The 22,505-nt window shown below is 43.5% G+C and overlaps 1 protein-coding gene across 12 annotated transcripts in view; it reads right to left on the bottom strand.

Annotated features, from left to right (window-relative positions):
• Positions 1-22,505, bottom strand: part of MYT1L (myelin transcription factor 1 like) — a 534,097-nt gene that overhangs the window by 181,047 nt on the left and 330,545 nt on the right. For all 12 annotated transcript variants that reach the window (XM_033176677.1, XM_033176686.1, XM_033176679.1 and 9 more), the window contains 3 exons: positions 7,368-7,422; positions 7,162-7,195; positions 6,811-6,873 (listed from right to left, as the gene is read on the bottom strand). In XM_033176677.1, the coding sequence (XP_033032568.1) occupies positions 6,811-6,873; positions 7,162-7,195; positions 7,368-7,422 (152 nt within the window). The remainder of the gene's footprint in view (positions 1-6,810; positions 6,874-7,161; positions 7,196-7,367; positions 7,423-22,505) is intronic.

Below are 22,505 nucleotides of genomic sequence, written 5' to 3'. Positions count from 1 at the left end.
TTTCAAATGAAATGATTTGACTCAGTGCACCCGACACTAGGAAGGACTGGAATGTACTACCAATACCCGTCACCTAACTTTCGGGTGTCTGTTGAGTGTACAAAGACTCTGACGCTAAATTGCAGGGTCGGAACCCTAAGTTCAACAAACAAATAATTAAAACAGTCCAGTGAAGGCTAAAAGGGAATAAAATCCATTAAATTTCAGAAATGAATCCAGAGGGATCACAAAACAGATGTGTGAAGAATGAGGCCTTCCCAGGAATTTCCTCTCTCTCTCTCTGGTGCGTTGGCACTCATACAAAAATCACCATTTGGAAATAAGTGTGTCCAATTCATTCTAAATGTCTTAGCATGTGTATCACTGTCGCAAGGAAGGCTAAAATTCAAATTTCTGTAATCAGTTAATATTAATCTGTAATAAATATTAACAAATTTTGATTATTCCTATTTCTAATTTTTATTGGGAAATTTTAGGAAAAGGGATTTCAGAACAGCAAGTTGACCAGTATTTTGATGATTAAATTTTGTTTCTATAGATAGATTCCATTCTAACCACCAAGTTGCACTTTGTTTTTAACACAAACAGCATTTTATATCAACATGGAAAGCCAAACAAACAAACAAACAAACAAAAAAACGAATATAAGGCACTAGAATTTTTCATCTTAGTTAAATGTTCAAAAATAGAGTATTGCAGACATGTTGACATGTGATATTTTAGCTGGAATACCAGCATCAGTTCATGAAATAATCTGGATGAGTAACAACGTCTCTTTAGCAGGTACTTGAGCCGCACTAAACAATCACCTACACAGACAGACAGGAAGGTGTGGTTTCTTTCAACATGTCCCTGCCCTTCAGGAGATAGCAGGCTTTGGTGTGAGGATGCTGCCAGGAAATGCTGAGCCTCCAGGCCTAGCCCTGCGATGCTTCCCCTGCTGAGGGGTCCGCATTAAGTAACGAGCTCAGTAGCAGCAGGTGCAGCTCCCCAGGCCTCCCTCACCGATGCAGCGTTGCTCAAACCATGCACTTTGGGCAGATTCACCCTACCTATCTCCACAGAGCCTTCCCAGCCAGCAAACTGCTGCGAGGGTGAGGATAAGAAGATGCAGCAGCTTCCTCAGTGTCAAGGTTGGTGAGTTCTTAGTAGGCCATTGTTTCCCTACCATCTATCCACAAAACAATAGCAGACGGTACATCGGGACAGCTTCTGTCTTCCATGTTTCAAATGCCTGGAGGTCACACAGGCTGGCTTGCACAATGCGGAGACTGTAACACAGGGAATTACTCTCCCTTGATCTTGGGGACGGAAACTAAATCTTGGGAAACTCACTTAGGATGACTGATGTTTGCTTGGTGAGCTTGCGGGTCGGACACCAGGTTTGAGGCACCTGTGCCCCCGGCCACCTCTGAGTGTGGTGTGGGGAACATGGAGGTGCTTGGAGCAGCTGAACGGACTGAGCCGCGTGCGTAGCCGTCTAACGATGGGCACAGAAACAGGACCGTGCGCAGAAAAGACCACGTGAGCACGTTCACTCGCGATGTAAGAATTACTTCTAGCCCTGCTTATAAAATTCACCGGGTTTCTGTCATATTGATATGCTAATATCGTAACACAAAAACCTCAGTTGGGGAAAGCAAAAGGCAATTTCAGGTGTCTGGCTAATAATGACGTTTCTGAAGATAAATATGTGTCATATTTGTTAGCTTCCTAGGAGGCCTGTCCCTGATGACTCAGGGTCCAAAAATGTTGACTAAGCTTGGATCCCTGCTGGGCAATGTGTGGACAATGAAACATTTTTCCTTCGGTGCCAAGAGTATCTGTGTCTCTAAGGAGCTGACTGTTTTTATCAGATCCTGGAACTCTGTCCTTCGCCTTTCTCAGCTGGTGCCTTGGTAGCCAAGAGACCCAGAACAAAATGTAACACCACATTAAGACCCCCGATGTATCCTGGGTTTTCAGTAAAATTAGGTGATCATTTTCCTTACGTTTCAAATTTATATTTTGATTTAAGGTTTACCTGTGTAGTCTGTACATAGGCTTATCAGTTATTTCAAATTCTTTATAAACTATTAACACTAGTAAAGAACTACAGAGATTATCTTTTGTTCAAAGACATGATTTGGAAATTAACGTAGAACATCCAATAAAATAAATATTATAACCTTACTCCTACCAAAAATTTTAACCAGAGTTTTAAATCATGCACTCCTTTTTAAAATTATTTTCTTTCCCAGGTATTAAGCACTGGTTGATTCTCCTCTATTCTCAATATTGTACAAGCCAACAACTATACAACCATCACACACACACACACAAAATCCACTCCAGCCACTTTCAAAGAGACCCAGCACACCACTGAGGAGGGGCTAACCAAGCAGAGACGGCCAGATCCCACCACCAGATCCCACCACCAGATCCCACAGCTTTCTGAGACCCACATCAGATCCCGCAGCTGTGGCAGAGAGGGTGACACATGGCCCCCAGAAACTGCCACAGCGTCTGTCCTACAAAGCAATAATTGTAAACTACAATTGTGAGAAACATTTAATTTCCTTAAAAATCTCCTATGTTGAAAATTAAAGACTAAATGGCAGGCTGGGCGTGGTGGCTCACACCTGTAATCCCAGCATTTTTCGAGGCTGAGGTAGGCAGATCACTTGAAGTCAGGAGTTCGAGACCATCCTGGCCAACATGGTGAAACTCCATCTCTAACAAAAATATAAAAATGAGCCAGCCATAGTGGCATGTGCCTGTGATCCCAGCACTTTGGGAGGTTGAGGGAGGTGGATCACTTGAGGCCAGGAGTTCGAGAGCACCCTGGCCAACATGGTGAAACCCCACCTCTGCTAAAAATACAAAACTTAGCTGGGCATGGTGGCGCACACCTGTGATCTCAGCTACTTGGGAGGCTGAGGCAGGAGAATCACTTGAACCTGGGAGGCAGAGGTTTCAGTGAGCTTAGATTGTGTCACTGTACTCCAGCCTGAGTGACAGAGTGAGTCTCTGTCTCAAAACAAAACGAAAACTAAACTAAAAAACCCTGAATGGCTGGCATCATTTTATTACTTGGTATTCCTTTCCTAAAAAGGAAAAACTGATTTTTTACATTGCTGATGCCCCACATCTACCTCAAGTTGTTTTTGGCAAGTTCCAATACTTCAACACCTCGAAGTACTGAAATACAAGCTTTTTACTTGGCTATTGCTGATGCCCTGTATGAGCAAAATGAACTTGTAGCCTTAATATAAACACATTCATTGGAAACATTTATTGTTAAAAGACCAAAAAACGACATGTGATTTCATCAGAACCAAAATGGAGGCTTCTACTCTTTTGTCCTATTTGGAAAAAGCCTGGTGTCCTATTCCCATCAGGAACCTGACAGCAAATGTCAGCATCACGGCTGTGTTCACGGAGCGTGTGCCGGCAGGAATGGGCAAGAATAGCTGTCGGGAAGGGGTGGCTTTTGTAGTCAGTAAATCTTTCAAAACTAGTAAAAAAACAATGCCAGGGCCAGGTGAGGTGGCTCATGCCTATAATCCCAGCACTTTCGAAGGCCAAGGTGGGCAGATCACTGGAGATCAGGAGTTCGAGACCAGCCTGGCTAATGTGGTGAAACCCTGTCTGTACTAAAAATGAAAAAATTAGCTGGGTGTGGTGGCAGGAGCCTGTAATCCCAGCTACTCAGGAGGCTGAGGCATGAGAATTGCTGGAACCCAGGAGACAGAGGTTGCAGTGAGCCAAGATTGCGCCGCCACATTCCAGCCTGGGCAACAGAGCGAGACTCCGTCTCAAAAAAAAAAGGCAGATATAACGGAAAACTTCCAAATTTAAAATAGCAATAGTCATAGATGTTAACATATCCATGAGTCTTACCTAATTCATCAAGGGACACTTTTTAAGTTTAAGAAATTAAAATTTTATCCTTTAATTAAAAGTGACTGATAATACGTAGACATCAAACAATAAGGCTTAGAAAACGCTCAGTGAGATTCCTCTCAAGAGAAGGCTCACACAGTGACAACATTTCTTTTTTTTTTGAGACGGAGTCTCACTGTGTTGCCCAGGCTGGAGTGCAGTGGCGCGATCTCGGCTCACTGCAAGCTCCGCCTCCCAGGTTCACGCCATTCTCCTGCCTCAGCCTCCCCAGCAGCTGGGACCACAGGCGCCCACCACCACACCCAGCTACTTTTTTCTATTTTTAGTAGAGACGGGGTTTCACCATGTTAGCTAGGACAGTCTCAATCTCCTGACATCATGATCCACCCGCCTCGGCCTCCCAAAGTGCTGGGATTACAGGCAACATTTCTGCACCGGTTTTACATAATCAAGTCTGCCACTCTCTTATTTTAGAACGTTGGAAACCGAAGGCCGTAGACATTACATAAGTTGTCCAGAGCTCCTGGTCCATTAGTGATGCAGTGAAAGCCAGCATCGGGCCAAGGAACCGGGAAATAGTTCTTTTTCAATTCTACCACATTAGATATCCTAGATAACTGCGTGTATTAAAATATTTGGTGTTCTAATAATTACATACCATATGAGTCATGGCAAAAATGATGACTTTATAAAAATTAAACAAAAATTTATTGGAAAGAGCTCCTGGCCGGAGCATTTCCGTGACTCCTCCCTATCATCCCAACTAACAGTTCCTCTATGGCTGAGGCGCTTCTGCACTAATGAGTCAGCGGCAAGTCTCCGAAAGAAGAAAAAGCCCAACTTGTTTTCAAATCAAACTCTAGGGAGCATTTCTTAAGCAGGGAAAGAGGTCTCAGGAACAGATCCATACACATATTACATGGGACACATCCATTCATTTTGCAGTGGAATGCACCTTGGTTAAGGATAGGAATGTTTCAAATTATTTGGAAACATCATAATTTTTCCTGCAAAACGATGGCTATAAAATTAAATGTAGCTCACACCTCATTACAACTTTTTATAATTGTACATTTAAAAATAAGTAAAAGAGGATATTTGAATTGTTCGTAACACAAAGGATAAATGCTGGAGGGGATGAAGATTCCATCTTTCATGATGTGATTATTTCACATTGTATGCCTGTTTCAAAATATCTCATGGACCCCCTAAGTATATACACTACTATGTACACATAAAAATTAGAGTAAAAAATTTTTTAACACTTTTTAGCCAAATTTAATTTTTTTTTTTTTTTTTTTTGAGACGGAGTCTCGCTTTGTCACCCAGGCTGGAGTGCAGTGGCCGGATCTCAGCTCACTGCAAGCTCCACCTCCCAGGTTCACGCCATTCTCCTGCCTCAGCCTGCTGAGTAGCTGGGACTACGGGTGCCCGCCACCTTGCCCAGCTAGTTTTATTTTTGCCAAATTTAATTTTTATATAACAGTGTGATAAAGTTTAACTACTGACTAATGAATAGATGATTAGGGGAAAACGAATTTTTCTCATGGGTGACTAACTTCTTTTGAAAACATAAACAATGCAGTGTTTTAGACTTTTAGATTAAGTGCTGACATACATATTTCTTCATAACATAATACTTTACTTATTTCAATTATGTAATTCAATAATTTACTATTTTATACAATAACAATCATAATATAATTGGCTAAATTTAATCACTGAAATTGCAAAATTATCTGAAAAAGAGCCCACAATTCCTTTGGTTTGTAACAGAGGAAGTCAGACAATCGTTTAATGAGGGGCGCTCATTAGACATTCCTGCCTCCACAAATGCTAGCATGGGGATTTGGGAGTAGTTTGTAATTTTTCTTTTGATTTTACTAAAGAACAATCAAAATAATTGCTTGATGTCACTCATAAGTTAATGTTTCACTAAAAAGGAAACGAAATGCAAGGCCGTGAGGAAAGGCCTCCCAGATGTGCTGCAGATGCACCTGCTTTAGAATCAGTTTTGTGACCTGGATCTGCTCACTGAGGGTTTGTTAGGCTGGAATGACCTTGGTCTTTGCAACCCAATTTGTAAAAGTAAAGCTAAAAACATATTTTAGCCTGTAAACTCTTTTACCTCATCATAATTGAAATCTTTCTATTGAAAGGCACGTCTTCATGAATAGCATAGGGGAAAAAAAACGCTTACCAGAAAAACATCTAAAGGACTGATGTGTACCTGGAAGTCAGCCACGGGCATGTAACATATAATTCTGCCATGATACATTTTGAGCAAAATCATCACCTTCCCCCTTAGTTTCTATAGGTTTTCCACACCCATCCCTGTCACAGACCTGAAATGCCAGTATTTACAAGATAAATGTAATCACTACAGTCCCAAAGTCTTGCAAGCTTGATCTGCCCTGACCTTCACTTGACCTGACCTCACCCTGCAGACGTCCAGATGTAAGAATGGGCTTAGTTTCCCAGAACGAACCTTGTTAAATGGTGGAAATGGAGTCTACAGAGAGGTCAGCAGGTCACGTTTTAATTGACCGTTCATTGTTTACCATCCTGCCGCTCCCAGAATGAGGAAGTGAGGAAGGAGAAACAGGGCTCCTTGGTAAGCAGTGGGAGGCTCTTAGGGGGCCATGTGCTGAGCACCACATATGCAGATGGGAAATGAGTTTAAGGCTGGCCTGAATTTGTGTCATCCTAAGGAGGGTCACCTATTCTGCCCACGAGATGGAACGGCTTATGTTTAACTGAGAACCCTTTCAAGAGACAAAGACTGAGTTCCAGCGAGAGAAGAGAAAGCAAGCATAACATGTATTGCTTTCCAGCAACACCTGCCCACACATTTCATCATTAGGACTAGGTCCCCAAATAAGTCACTTTAGGCAGCACATTGTGGAAAAAAAAAGCAGGCATTACCTTCTGTGTCTTGCATATTTGCCACTGACATGACCACTGCCGTCACAGCCAGGGGTGGGACAGCTGCAACAGGAAAGAATGGATTACACGGTGCCGCAGGCAGGCAGGTGAGACGGAAAGCTTCGAGGCAGCAGAGAGGAGGGCGGCCCGGACAGAGGAGAGAAATCAGACAATCCAAAGGAGGGGGCAATTCGGGGAGGCTTTTTACGAGCAAGTCTCGGGGGAATTAATTTCGTCAGTGCAGCGGGGCGTGAGCAGGCCGCCCATGAGCTCGAAAGTGCAGCGTGCCCCTTAGAAGGCTGAATTTTCCAAACTGCGAATGGGGATGCATTTTACCCACATGGCACTAACCTGAACAGCTCTTGTATGGCTGGTTCCACGGGAACTGCAGAGAGATGGAAATAGATAACAATTTACCATCCATCACAAGCACCCCTCTTCCACAGAAAATTACCAAAAGGGTGGCGTGAAAGTGGGCTCAGAGTGAATCGACCTCGGTTCCACAGGACGAAGGTGACCCTGAGCCGGCCTCAGGAGGCAGGGAAGCGCGGACGTACCTCGAACCCCTTTGGACCGCGTGCGATGCCGCTTCTCCTCGGTGTCCACCTCCATCTGGGGATAGATGAGCAGCAGTCAATGTGCTTACCCGGCCTGTGCTGGCCAGCCCTGCAGGGGTGGCTCGCTCTCCCTGGCATTCTTTTGACGAGGCTTTAATCCTGTTTCATTCCGTGAAGGGAAGCCCTCTACAAGGGCAGAGGGTGGGTAAGACCGGGGTCAGGCAATCTAAATGTATTATTCAAACAATTATAAACAGAGGGATTCAATGTAGGGAACACGGAGTCAGGAGGCCCTTGCCCTCTATAATGGGGTAGATCTTGATGAATCTTGAAGTACCATCTATTTACTCTCTCTTCAAGAATTTGATGGAGGCATATCTGTGTGCTTCTGAGTTGTAATTTGTACCAAGAATATAACAGCCATTAGGTTTACAAGAAGGTAAATATATATAATATATATATGTATTTTTATATATCTTATGTATATATAAAACATATATTTATATATAACATTTTGTGTGTGCATATAAACCTTTCAGTTATAAGAATCTAAATATTATATATACATTATATATAACATATACATATTATATATACACATGCATATTTTATATGTATATAATATTTAGATTCTCCTTGTAACTGAAAGGTTTAATCTGATTAAGCGGTTAAGACAAGAGGCTGTAGGTATAATGGAAGAACACGTTTTACCATCAGGGACGCACTCTCAATATTGTTTAGTTCCTGGAATGCAACTATCCTCCACATTTATCTAAATTGCTAGGTCTCCTTTGAGGCATCTAGACCTTCCACTCACAGGAACTAACACATCTCATACTTGAGACATTACAGATGCTTTTATATTACTTTGTGGGATCTTCACAACATTTTTTTAAGGAAAGTATTTTTATTATATCTATTTAATACACAAGAAAACTAAAATTCAGACCACCTGAGTTAAAACCAGGATCATCTGAGTATAAGGTTTTGGAGTAGGAAACAAAAATCACGTCTGTCTATGTTCCCTCTAAGCCTCAGGAGCACGCTGTTGCATGGCAAATACACGTGAGTACATTTGTTCAGCAAATATTCCCACAGTACGTCAAGTGTCTGCACATGGCAAACTGGATAGCAGGAGAATTCTACTCAAGACGACGGGGGAGTTAAGAAGAGATGAGCAGTAGAAGCTGGCCAGAGCCCCACTGAATGGCCTCTATACCGGCTCACAGGGTACACCAAAGCCACTTCCTCCACGGTTTAGAGGAAGAACATTGGAACTGAGTGAAGAAGACCCATTAGATGCCTGTGGCGCTATTCGATGCACACTCCAGAAAAGAACAGGGTAGACCTGCCGCTAAAATAAGCTACAGCACTAGCAAGGCACGACTCAACAGATACAATACGAACGGCATCAGAAATCCACATGGACAGTGCCTGATTTAATGTTTAAATCAACTAACCAGTAGCTATTTATTGATGAATACTTTGGCTAAGTATTATGGTATCACAGGATAAAAACATACATATAATAAAAACATAAGCCATTTAATTAGCTTAAAAATCTCTTAATGGGCTATATCTATGAACAGATATAATGATGTGCCAGATTTAACATCAAAACAAAAACTTCAGCAAAGGAGTCAATGGGAACTGGAAGCCGAGGAAAGATGCTCGGGGAAAGCTGTGATCCATGAGAATTGTTTGTGTAGGTGTGAAAGGAAGGAAAAGAGACTGTCTCTATGACTTGTATCTAGAGGCTTGATATACAGTTATTGAGTGAATGAATGAATGAATGAATGAGTCCATTTGCTGGGAATGCTGCAGCAAATGGAGGTGCCTGAGGTGGAACGTTGGAAAGACAACATTGGATAGTGCACATGACAGGCCTGCGCCAGGGCCATGTGTAGAATTGGAAGGGATGTCCTGGGAGGCCCTGCTGGTCCAGCTGAATAGACAGCTGCTAGCCTTTCTTGAGCGTGGGGAGGACGAGTTGCAAATATGTTTTAGAAAAAAACAAGTTAGTGGCAGTTTGAGAGAGGGCATGGTGGGGGCAGGCAGTGCAGCTGGGAGCAAGCTGGGAGGAGACCAGCAGTCGCCTAAGAAGAAAGGGCTTGGGCAGTGGCCTCAACAGCATCTGTGGCTTAGTCCCATCGTCAGTCAATTCGGGAACATAGTTGTCTGGGAAAGAAAGAAATGCATTTAAAAAACTTTCTGATGGAAGAATTCACACAACACAATGGCTCATCAGGCAGCTTTTGGGTTTTCTGCCCTTTCCTATGACTTGAAGATATGCCTGGGATATGAAACTCTGACTGTGGCCACATTACGTGGATTTGACATTTAAATAAATAGCACCCCGAGTAACACATCAATGCTCTGAAATTGCTATTCAACATGAAAATACTTCAAAACACCTGAAAATTCTAGCAAAGGGATGTAGGGCCAAAGTGACATGAGGCAGAGATGAACTAAGAGTCAAGAAGCCTAAAGTGATGGCGAAAACGCCATTCATATCCACGAGAAACAGTGTTTCCCGGGGTCCCCTGCCCTTGTCACAGGACTGGGGATGCAGAGATAATGGGGTAAAATCGTATTCTTTAAGGAATTCAAAATTGAATTAAAACCTTTAATGAAGGCCTATACGTTGAGAAACATTCTCCAGGGGCTGTAGTGGAAGCTTGGATGAGGCTTCCATTGGATTCCATGGATTCCATTCCACCATTCCATTGGATGAGAACTAGAAAGAAGAAAGAGAAATTTCCTGGAGGAACTGATATTTGGGCTGAATTTTAAAGGTTAATTGGATGTTTCATTCTGGTTTAGTCTTGGGAGGGTGTATGTGTCCAGGAATTTATCCATTTCTTCTGGATTTTCAAGTTTATTTGCATAGAGGTATTTATAGTATTCTCTGATGGTAGTTTGTATTTCTATGGAATCGGTGGTGATATCCCCTTTATCATTTTTTATTGCATCTATTTGATTCTTCTCTCTTTTCTTCTTTATTAGTCTTGCTAGCAGTCTATCTATTTTGTTGATCTTTTCAAAAAACCAGCTCCTGGATGAAGTTGAATCCCTGAATAGACCAATAACAGGCTCTGAAATTGAGGCAATAACTAATAGCCTACCAACCAAAAAAAGGCCAGGACCAGACAGATTCATAGCCGAATCAGAGGTACAAATGTCAGAGGCACAAAGAGGAGCTGGTACCATTCCTTCTGAAACTATTCCAAATAATAATAAAAAAATGGAATCCTTTTCCCTAACTCATTTTATGAGGCCAGCATCATCCTGATACCACAGTCTGGCAGAGACACAACAAAAAAAAAGGGAATTTTAGACCAATATCCCTGATGAACATCGATGTGAAATCCTCAATCAAATACTGGCAAACCAAATCCAGCAGCACATCACAAAGCTTATCCACCAGGATCAAGTTGGCTGCATCCCTGGGATGCAAGGCTGGTTCAACATACTCAAATCAATAAACATGATCCATCACATAAACAAAACCAAAGACAAAAACCACATGATTATCTCAATAGATGCAGAAAAGGCCTTTGACAAAATTCAACAGCACTTCATGCTAAAAATTCTCAATAAACTAGGTGTTGATGTGACGTATTTCAAAATAATAAGAGCTATTTATGACAAACCCACAGCCAATATCATACTGAATGGGCAAAAACTGGAAGCATTCCCTTTGAAAACTGGCATAAGGCAGGGATGCCCTCACTCACCACTCCTATTCAACATTGTGTTGGAAGTTCTGGCCAGGGCAATCAGGCAGGAGAAAGAAATAAAGGGTATTCAATTAGGAAAAGAGGAAGTCAAATTGTCCCTGTTTGCAGATGACATGATTGTATATTTAGAAAACCCCATCGTCTCAGCCCAAACTCTCCTTAAGCTGATAAGCAACTTCATTGAAGTCTCAGAATACAAAATCAATGTGCAAAAATCACAAGCATTCTTACACACCAATAACAGACAGAGAGCCAAATCATGAGTGAACTCCCATTCAGAATTGCTTCAAAAAGAATAAAATACCTAGGAATCCAGATTATAAGGGATGTGAAGGACCTCTTCAAGGAAATTACAAACCACTGCTCAATGAAATAAAAGAGGACACAAACAAATGGAAGAACATTCCATGCTCATGGATAGGAATAATCAATATCATGAAAATGGCCATACTGCCCAAGGTAATTTAAGATTCTATGCCATCCCCATCAAGCTACCAATGACTTTCTTAACAGAATTGGAAAAAAACTACTTTAAATTTCACACGCAACCAAAAGGAGCCCGCGTTGCCAAGACAATCCTAAGCTAAAAGAACAAAGTTGGAGGCATCACGCTACCTGACTTCAAACTGTACTACAAGGCTACAGTAACCAACACAGCATGGTACTGGTACCAAAACAGAGATACAGACCAATGGAACAGACCAGAGGCCTCAGAAATACTACTACCCATCTACAACCATCTGATCTTTGACAAACCTGACAAAAAGAAGAAATGCGGAAAGGAATCCCTATTTAATAAATGGTGCTGGGAAAACAGGCTAGCTATATGTAGAAAGCTGAAACTGCATCCCTTCCTTACATTTTATACAAAAATTAATTCAAGATGGATTAAAGACTTAAATGTTAGGCCTAACCTAGGCGATACCATTCAGGACATAGGCATGGGCAAGGATTTCATGACTAAAACACCAAAAGAAATGGCAACAAAAACCAAAATAGAAAAATGGGATCTAATTAAACTAAAGAGCTTCTGCACAGCAAAAGAAACTACCATCAGAGTGAACAGGCAACCTACAGAATGGGAGAAAATTTTTGCAATCTACCCATCTGGCAAAGGGCTAATATCCAGAATCTACAAAGAACTTAAACAAATTTACAAGAAAAAAATCAAACAACCCCATCAAAAAGTGGGTGAAGGATATGAAGAGACACTTCTCAAAAGAAGACATTTATGCGACCAACAGACACATGAAAAAATGCTCATCATGACTGGCCATCAGAGAAATGCAAATCAAAACCATAATGAGATACCATCTCACACCAGTTAGAATGGCAATCATTAAAAAGTCAGGAAAAAACAGATGCTGGAGAGGATGTGGAGAAATAGGAACACTTTTACACTGTTGGTGGGACTGTAAACTAGTTCAACCATTGTGGAAGACAGTGTGTTGATTCCTCAAGGATCTAGAACTAGAAATACCATTTGACCCAGCCATCCCATTGCTGGGTATATATCCAAAGGATTATAAATCTTGCTACTATGAAGACCATGCACACGTATATTTAATGCGGCACTATTCACAATAGCAAAGACTTGGAACCAACCCAAATACCCATCAATGATAGACTGGGTTAAGAAAATGTGGCACATATACACCATGGAATATTATGCAGCCATAAAGAAGGATGAGTTCACGTCCTTTGTAGGGACATGGATGAAGCTGGAAACCATCATTTTGAGCAAACTATTGCAAGTACAGAAAACCAAACATCACATATTCTCTCATAGGTGGGAAGTGAACAATGAGAACAGTTGGATACAGGGTGGGGAACATCACACACCAGGGCCTGTCATGGGGTGTGCGGAGCGGGGAGGGACAGCATTAAGAGAAATATCTAATGTAAATGACAAGTTAATGAGTGCAGCACACCAACATGGCACATGTATATATATGTAACAAACCTGCATGTTGTGCACATGTACCCGAGAACTTTAAGTTTATATATATGTGTGTGTGTGTGTATATATATATACACACATACACACATACACACACACACACACATAAAAATTGAATGTTTCAGGTTAAAAAGAGAAACTGTGGTGAGCGTGTATTCCTCACAGTGGGAACAGGATGTGCAAAGACCCAAAGGCTTGGAGAGACCGGTGTGTTCCAGGAGAGACAAAGCTGGGGCTGAGGTGGGAGAGACACACTCTGAGCTTGGCTATGAGCTCCCTTCAGTAGGGCACAGACTTCTCAAAGCTTCTAGCAGAACAGGGGCCAGCCACACTCAGTGATCACTGGGCTTGCTTACCCTTATCCAGCATCTCGTGAATAAACTTGTATTTATGATTTCTCTGGCTGTAGTTTAGGGAAGAACCTGTGAGCAAAAGTTCAGTAAAGCTAGTTTTCCTTTGTGGGCATTAAATCGAAAAACTTGGCCTTATTAGTTAAATGCTCATATGGTTGGATAAGGGTAAGAATTGTTTTATTTTTATAATTAAATTCTTCATCATTTCAGTATTTTTTATGCATATAGAGGCAACCCTATTTTTTTCCCAGTCAGATAGCAGTTTTTCCACTAATCAGTTATTAAATAAATCATATTCCCTCCCTACACTAGAATATTCCTCTTGCTCAATGTGAAATTCCTACCACAGTTGGGTCTATGATCAGACCATCTGTTCCCTACTCTGTTGGTTTCTTCCAGCATGAATGCTGTTTGGATTACGGTGGCTCTACAGTGTGTTTTCCTCTGCTGAACAAGGCCCCTTGCTATGAGCATTACAGGAGATAATTTATGAGAGATGCCGAGCACAGCACCCCACATGGAGCAGATGCTAAACAGATGGGGGTTCCCCTTTCTTTCCCTTTCAGCCAATGAAACCCAAATCTGAAGAGTTTCAAAAACTGTTTTAAATGTTATGTTTACATAGCTGTTTAGTAAGTGCCAACTGCCAGCAAGGTTCAGATTAAGCAGAAAGCATAAAGCGCATGGTCTGAAATGCCAGGAGGTTTTATTTTCTAATGCGTGCACCTGACAGTGTGTGGTCCTGAGGCAGCTGGCCCTTGCCAGTGCTCTCGCAATGTGTTGCTTCAGGACTCCCCAGCCCCGCCATCCTGCCCTTCCTGTCTCTCCTACCCTCCTGAAAAGAACGCTTGGGCTTGCTTCCACCCAGGGCCTGCCCACCCCTGGCGACTGTCATTGGCAGCCTCAGGTATTTAAACCGTTCATTTGAATTCATTCTTCTGGTGGTCCCAGGGCCAGCAGTGCGAGCTTCACTTAGTGAACCTGCGAACAACTCAGTCGGGTTTTCTAAGCCATCAGCTCTGCTTTTCCTTGGAACTGCAGAAAGTGCACCTCAGTTGTCACTGCTTGGGCTTCTGATTACCTCTCCAGTAACTTACATTTAGAAAATCACCCATAAAACTCCACCTAAGCAGTAATTCTTTCATTTTGAAGTCTAATATTTATTTTTAAAATAAGGATGTTTTCTAAGAAGACTTAAAATGTTTTATATGTAAAGAAAAGTCTTGAATTTAAGGAATCTATTTTCAGGCAATAAAGCTTTCAGGAGTGATTCATGAAGCGAGAGCAGGTGAATTATTTCCTAACATGAAAACTTTACATTTGGACTCGGGATTTATTTTATTACTATGATCTTCTTTCTCTTCCTTCCAATAAAAGGGATGCTTTCTTCAAGTTGAGCCTCAGTGAAGAGATTATAATGTATATATATTTGATGCCTATATTTAGGGACAGGGCATCACTTTGTCACCCAGGCTGGAGTACAGTGGCACAATCATAGCTCGCTGCAGCCTCGGACTCCACTTCCACAGTGGCTGGACTGCAGGTGTGTGCCACCATGCCTGGCTAATCTTTTCAATTATTTGTAGAGCCAGGGTCTCACTATGTTTCCCAGGGTGGTCTTGAACTCCTGGACTCAAGTGATCCTATTGCCTCTGACTTCCAAAGTTCTGGGATCCCTGGTGTGAGCCATGGTACCTGGCTAAGAACTAATATTTTAAATGCATGAAAATTTCATAAATTCAGTAAAATTCCTTGGAGTCCTCATCTGCTGCTTTCTGAGTCCAAGTACCCCATCAGGCCACAACTGTGAACCCATGACGGGTTCACTTTGGGTCCCAGGCCTGCCAGAGACCAGCAAGGTCCCCCCAGCCCGAGTCTCTAGCCGCAGGGACCTGATCTCCTCACCCCACGGAGTCCTCTTGCAGGAGCGGGCATGGGGGCTTGGATGGCAGGCAGCTTCCACTTCGACACCAAACCTGAGCTCCAGGCCTCCCTCCCTGCCACAGTCACTCCTCTACTATCCAGGAAGCAATTTCCATTTTGCCAGCCAGCTGGACTCTGCCTTTCAGCTCCTGCTGCTCAGTTCGCTTGGTCAATTCTTTGCTTGTCAGCACCATCAAGAAGAGGAGACGGGAGGGAGGGCAGGAGCCAGAGGTCAGTCCCAGCCTCTGTGAGGGGTAAGGCATGCTTGGGGAAGGAATGTTGAAGAGAAACTGGAAGTCCTGGCAGAAGGCAGTGCAGTTGTGCACGTCTAGCCACATCCAGGTGTTTTCCCAAGAGCACTTCTTCCCAGGAATTACTCTCTCCAAGGCAGCTGGGAGCTGGTCAGCCTGGCACAACCCTACGTCACAGAAAATACCCCCATGTCTCAATTTGGACTCCAGCAAATTTGGGCTCCTAAAAATACATCTATGAAGATTAGCAAGAATCAGAACATATTTTCTAGTCATCCTTGAAAAATGTTTAAATGGAGAATGACAACAATTAAAAATTGTTTTCCAAACTATGACAATATTTCCTGCTTTTTGGTGAAATTAATGTAGTGTAAATACATTCATATTTGGGATTCATACCTGATATTCATATTTTGAAAGGATAGCATTTTATCAGGTCACAAAAGAGTTAGAAAACGTAAGTGGGTTTATAGTTCATTACATCATGGTTTATAATTTTTAAATTTTCATTGTTCAACTTCATAGGATAGAAAGGAGAAAATTAGGCATATAAAACAGGAAAAAGAGGCTTGATTTGTCTGCTCCTAATTTTCCCTTTTCCTCCTTTCCATTTATTTATTGATGCAGATGGCAATTAGTGAAGTCACTGTCCTGAGGAAAGAGATCCACGTTCCTGGATCTGTCCCCTTCACCCCATCACTGTGTACAATGTGTGTGCCTGTTTGGTCCGGCAAGGTTGATGCCAACAAAGCCAAGAGAAATTAAAATGAGAAAATAAAAATTATCTTGGTGAAACAAGTGAAGATACAGCTAATACTTACATGGTATCTGCCACTCTGTATGCTGACCCTGACAGTCTCTAGGGTGAGACAAGGTAAAACTATTCCTCTGTACTCAGAAATAAAGATGATTTTGTAGGTTAGCACTTTTTAGAAAATGAAAGAAAATATTGGAAATAGCGTATTTGAAGTTCACCTGAATGAGATTTGAAAGCTAATTGTTTTATGAACTGGTCAATGAGTATTTAGTAAGCTTTAAACAGGTGGCATACAAGAACGTTTTAGGAAGATATTCTAAAACATGACCTTGACCTAAACTGAAACAGAAAAAGCATCCCTCCCCCATTCTTTGGTTACAAATTCCCTTAAAGTACTAAAGAGGTTTACAAATGTGTATAAAATCAAACTGAGTTTTGACCCTAACATGTCTTAGTCTTTCTCCTGATTCCAGTCACTAACGATCAGCCTCTGCTAATCACTTCTCAGGTAGAAGTTCTGGAGGGCACCAGTTGGGAACTGATATTCAGCTACAAGTGAGGGAAACATAGAGCAGGTCTTAGAAACCCACGCATGGCTGTGCTCTTGCTTTGGCCTGGAGGAACCTCTGGAAGACCCCTTCCCACCACTGGGAGGCTCTGGGTGTGCCTCTCCATGGACAGGGAGTGGCTTGAGCCTGGTGGCCATGCTTTCAAAAGAATAGTTACAGATACGGAGCCTGCCAAATAATGTTTACACTGTTTCTTAGGGCAAGAAGCAGTCTGTGAGATACAGCTTTAAGGCCAAATTACTGGGACTTCCTGGCATAGGTAGGATAGTTGAAATCAACAAAGTCTTGGGAAATGTAGGCTGCAGGCTTTCTCTAATGGCTGGGGACGATAAAACTCAAGTGATACAGTAGCACACGTACTATCATGAAACCCTAAAAATAAATCCTTCTAAACGGCATCGTTTGAATGCTTAATAGACTTCTATGCCTCGTTTGAGACAAACACTTTAAAAATCATGCTACAAATCCTAAGAAAAGAGCAATCAAAATGATGACAGGTTGCAATAAAGATGTCCTGTAATAGGCTCCCTTGAGGGGAGCTCCATCATCTTGACAGAACCAACTCGTGAGAGTGCCACCACCCGGGACAGCACTAATTCGAGCGTGGCACCGAGGACACCATGCCAGCCTGTGCCTCAATGGGTGCCCCCAGCCTCTCCCCCAGATCTGTGTGTGCTGTGGGAGCACAGAGCTGGGAGCTGGACCCAACAGAGGTGGGAGGACAGCCATACGAAGTGCACTCAGCCACTAGCCTTTTGAATAGAGGAAAAGCAAGTTGTCAAAATATAGGATCCTATCTGTCAGGCAGGTGGACATCCTGATAGAAAAGTGCCTGGCCCCTGGTAGACGCCTGTAAATTTCAGTTAAATGAGTGGATGGATAAACTAATTACAATGGACTAATGCATCTCTTGGTCAGCTACATTGTTAATAATTTTATTATAGTTTTTAAAAAATTCTCACAATACAAATAAAAAGTTTCAAAGAAATACCCACTCCACAGGCAGCCAGAGGATACCTATGCCTCTATTTCTACACAGATGGTGGGGATGCCGCGTCAATGGAATGCTGGTCAGGCTGCACGGGATCATTCAACGTTAAGCCGGAAGTCAGAAAGGGAACTTAAACACGGCAAGGAGCCTTTCACAGCTTCAAAGACAGCCATAGGGAATTTGCTCTGGGAAAGTCCTGGGATTCTCTGGCCCAAGAAGGGTTTCCTCAAATCCATGTTTGAGCCAGGAACCTAACGGAAATTTGAAACTAAACCAAACCTGAACCAAGCCTCAAAGGCTTCAAAGATGTTGACAGGGTAATCGAGGCAGTGGTGATGCTTTCACAAAATAATTTACATTTGATTTTATTCAAAAATGGATGATCGAGCAGTTCTAAACCCATGAAAAACGGGTCACCCAAGTTATGTCATGTACGATACCAACAGAGAAGCCCAAAAACACCCAAGAGAAGAACTTTCGGGGAAGTGCTACGGGCCAGGGAGAGAGAGGCCTCACTTCACTTTGGAGGCCTCATCGCAGGCCAAGGGGGTGGTCAGCTGCTGTGCAGGTGGTGGTGACAGGGCTACCGTGAAGCTTTGCTGTTCATGCTAAGAGCTGACACCTGATGAGCTGAAGTCTCTTTCGGGTGTAATGGCTGCATTTCCAGTCACAGCATGATATGTTCTTTCACATCAAGGAATGTCTGTGCAGGAAGGCATCCCTTCCAGAACTCCAGAGGAAACATGAAGTCAGGTGCCCTTCGAGAATTTAACTATTTTTATTGTTGGTGGTAAAATAGATGTTGTTTCAGTCCTGAGTGTAAAAATAAGATAATAAATCCTTATTTTCATTTTAAAATACGATTTTCTAAACTTGAATGTGTTTATGACTTCACCATTATTTTATCTTGCCAGGAAGCTCTAGGAGAAAATTCAAAGAATCAGAATTTTAGGACTGGGGGCACCTGAACGGTCTCACAGCCAGAGGCTCATACCCAGTCACAGAACTGAACAAATTGGACTAACATCTAAAAATCTCAAGGCTTTATATCAAAACCTGGATTTCTGTGTTTTTTTGTTTTCTGGAAAAATATGATGCTCTGGAAGCACTGCTCTAAATTTCTCTTGGCCTCAGATGGCCGGAGTGGAGGTGCAGCGTTCCCATGGGAGGGGCATGTGCTACCCCACACCACAGGGCCCTGGAAAGCACATGCCCATTCCTTCCTGGGCTTATGCCTCCTGCCCACCTGCTTCAGGGGTTCACCTCTGCTGCTCTCCATCTGTTCCAAGCTGGTTCTGAAGCTGGACCTAGCAACAGTGGGCTGAGGCTGCGTGGGGAGCACGGGTGCACCCTGGGTCCCCTGCTCTCTGCCCATGAGGATGACTGAGTCCAAGGAAAGAGCAGACTTTGAAGTCCCAGGGCCTCTGGAGTATCCCGGGGAAGCCAGACCTCGGCTGATGCTTTTGGGTTACGTAACTGTTACAGGAATGACATTCCCATGCTGGGCCTCAAGACTCAGAAAATGGCTCATTGGGACGTTCGTGGGTCCCGGGTAGACACTGGAACTGCATGTGGCAAAGGTTTGGGATGTACCAGCTCCCCCTGAAGCTGTCCTCTAGCACCTGAGCTTTTGCTCAACGTTTAATAATTTATTTGTGTTTCATTTCTGCTCTTGGAGTAATTTGTTCTTTAATCTCCCTGAAAGTTGCTCCAAACAAGTTTCCATAGACTTTGCACATGCCTTTAAAATAACTCTGGTCTTATCTTCATGTGCTTGTGAGGCATCCACCCTCCCGCCAGCCCAGCTGCACCTCCGGGATGTAGACGTGCCACATTCCCACCTGCACCTCCCATTCCTGCGGAGTGCTGGGCACACAGCAGGCCTGCCTGACCATGGTGGGCGGGTGGAAGGTGGGCCCTTGATGCTGTGTGGCTCTGAACATCTCTGCATGTGCTTTCTAGGGCCGTGTGGTGGGCAGCATCCTCCGTCTGCTTTGCTGGCTCTCCGGATTTCAGTGCCTTCATATTCTCGAACTTCTCCTTGTCAGTGGCAGCCCCTTCACCGGATTGCTTCGGAGGACACCGTGGCCTGTGCACTGTGCAGGGCAGCAGCGGTGTACATGGGCATGACAGGGGCGACGGCTTGCAGTGCCAGTGCTGGCTCCACACACAAACCTGCTTATGCCGACACAGTCACCTCTATGAATCTGAGTATTTTCATATGTAAAATCCCTACTTATCTCATTGGGTGGTGGAGAGGATTGAAAAAAAGAATCTTAGGCAAGAAACTTTTACAGAGCTTGGTGCACAGCAGATGCTGTCCAACTCTTGAGCTCAAGTGATCCACCCACATCAGCCTCCCAAAATGCAGTGATTACAGGTGTGAGCCACCATGCCTGGCTGGGTACATAGCAGATGCTGAGGAGACGCTTGGGGCCTTCTTCTCATTTCCATGTCTGGGTGTTGTAAGTTTTCCCAAAGGGATAGGGAACAAATGCTTGCAGAATCCATGTTACAGATAACTGCATAGTCCTTCTTAAATAGGGTAAGATGAAGTCCTCTGGATACTATTGATTACCTTCTCACAATACCAAATATTATATCAGCCTTTCATGTCCCTGAACTAGTACGCTGGTACTTTGGCCCCAGGTTACAGTCTCCAGGACTCCTACAGCCAAACATTTAGTTGCAATTACAAAATCTAAAAAGTGTGTGTGTGTGTGTATGTGTGTGTGTGGTGGGAACATAACTTTCTTTTCTAGATGAGAATATTTTTCTTGGACTCTTCACAGTCTCCCTTAATTCAACTAACTCTTTATTTCTAACAGGATTTGGATTCCTAAATTCCCTGTGCCAGGCAAGGGAGCAGCCGAGACTGTCTTCTCAGGAGCCACAGCCCTGAAGCCTGGGGAACTGGATCATTCCAGAAGAGGCGGTTCTCTGCACGCCAGGAGAAACGCAGACCAGGAGCTAAGCCCAGCAATCCTGGGACAGAAGCGAGAGTGCATCGTGCATCTTCTCAATTCTGCAGCCCCCAGCATGGCGCTTGGCACAGGGCAGTGGCTGGATAAATATTTGCTGAGCTGTACTAAATAAAAATACCAAGGTTTGATTAAGGATCGCATGAAGGTTGGACACACCTTCTTGACCATAAGGAAATAATTTAGTTAAGAGTCACGGATGCTCTATGCAGGAAAGAAAAGGAGTAAAATAAAGAGAAACATTTCCTACCTATACAGGGAAACATCATAAATATTAGGTAAGTAATGAAAATTCAAAAAACTTAGACTAGGGGCAGGGTGTGGTGGCTCAACCTGTAATCCCAGCACTTCGGGAGGCCAAGGTAGGTGGATCACCTGAGGTCAGGAGTTTGAGACCAGCCTGGCTAATATGGTGAAACCCCATCTCTACTAAAAATACAAAAAAATAAGCTGGGCATGGTGGTGGGTGCCTGTAATCCCAGCTACTCTGGAGGCTGAGACAGGAGAATCGCGCGAACCTGGGAGGCGAGGGTTGCAGTGAGCTGAGATCCTGCCTCCGGCTTGGGCAGCAAGAGTGAAACTCTGTCTCAAAAAACCCAGCAACAACAACAACAACAACAACAACAACAAACACTTAGACTAAGGATACTTTTAAAGGCTGGTAGTTTGTGCTTTTTCATACAAGTGTAGTGTGAAATAAAAATCATCTCAGGTCTTTTAGCACCTGTAAAATCAGTGTCTTGCAGTATAAACGGTATGGTCAAAGGACACAGTCCTGATCTAGGAGGTGTGGCTGACGCTCCCCATTCCTGGGCAGACACTGTCTCTTGTGGGAACTCACAGCTCTCCCTGCACCACCTGTGAGGGCTCCTCACCCTCTATCTTCTACGGCATCTGTTTACAGACTCGCAAATAGCTACACAGCAGTGCACACTTCCTGAGGGTGAGGGCTTTTTAAATTCATTCTTGAATGTCATGGTTCTTCAATTTGTCCCATAGTTTCTTGTAAATAAGAGACCCTCAGTACATCACAAGGAAGGCAGATACTCAAGCACCAAGTTGTAACACAAGACAGGATGAACTCAGTGCCAAAATAGAGAAACCACTCTGGGGGCCCTGGAGGGCAGTGGGGAGCAGTGGGGTGAGGAGCTGAACCTCCCAGGGTCACACCCTGCCTTTGTCTCCTCTTAGCTGTATGAGTTCAAGCAAGTTATCTAAGCTCCATGTCCCAGGATGTCTCGATGACACATAAGTGGGCAACAGCACCCATATATACCCGGGGATGTTGAGAAACCAAAGAAGGGAGTGGCTTGGAGAGTGTTCTGGGGAGAAGAATGGCAGTTCTGTGTGGACTGCCAGGCCCAGCCCTGCCTTCTAAGGTGCTTTGGAACAGGCCCAGTCATCCAGAGCCCTCAGCGTCCACTGCCACACCTCAGCCAGGACAATACCATGTGAAGAAGCAAGGCTGGCGCATGCCCTGGTGCACACCGCTCTGGGGGGTGTTGGAACAGAGCCCAGGGCTCTGCTGTGCAGCCTCACAGGCGGCCATCTGAGCCCTCCTGCTGTGCCAGCTTCCTTTGTGGGCTAAGCTCATCCCAGGGCTGATGGAGACT

Source organism: Trachypithecus francoisi, unplaced genomic scaffold (assembly GCF_009764315.1).
Source record: "Trachypithecus francoisi isolate TF-2019V2 unplaced genomic scaffold, Tfra_2.0 Lachesis_group17, whole genome shotgun sequence".
NCBI lineage: Eukaryota > Metazoa > Chordata > Mammalia > Primates > Cercopithecidae > Trachypithecus > Trachypithecus francoisi.
The sequence above is the reverse complement of the archived record's forward strand: the minus strand, read 5'-3'. Positions and strand labels throughout refer to the sequence as shown.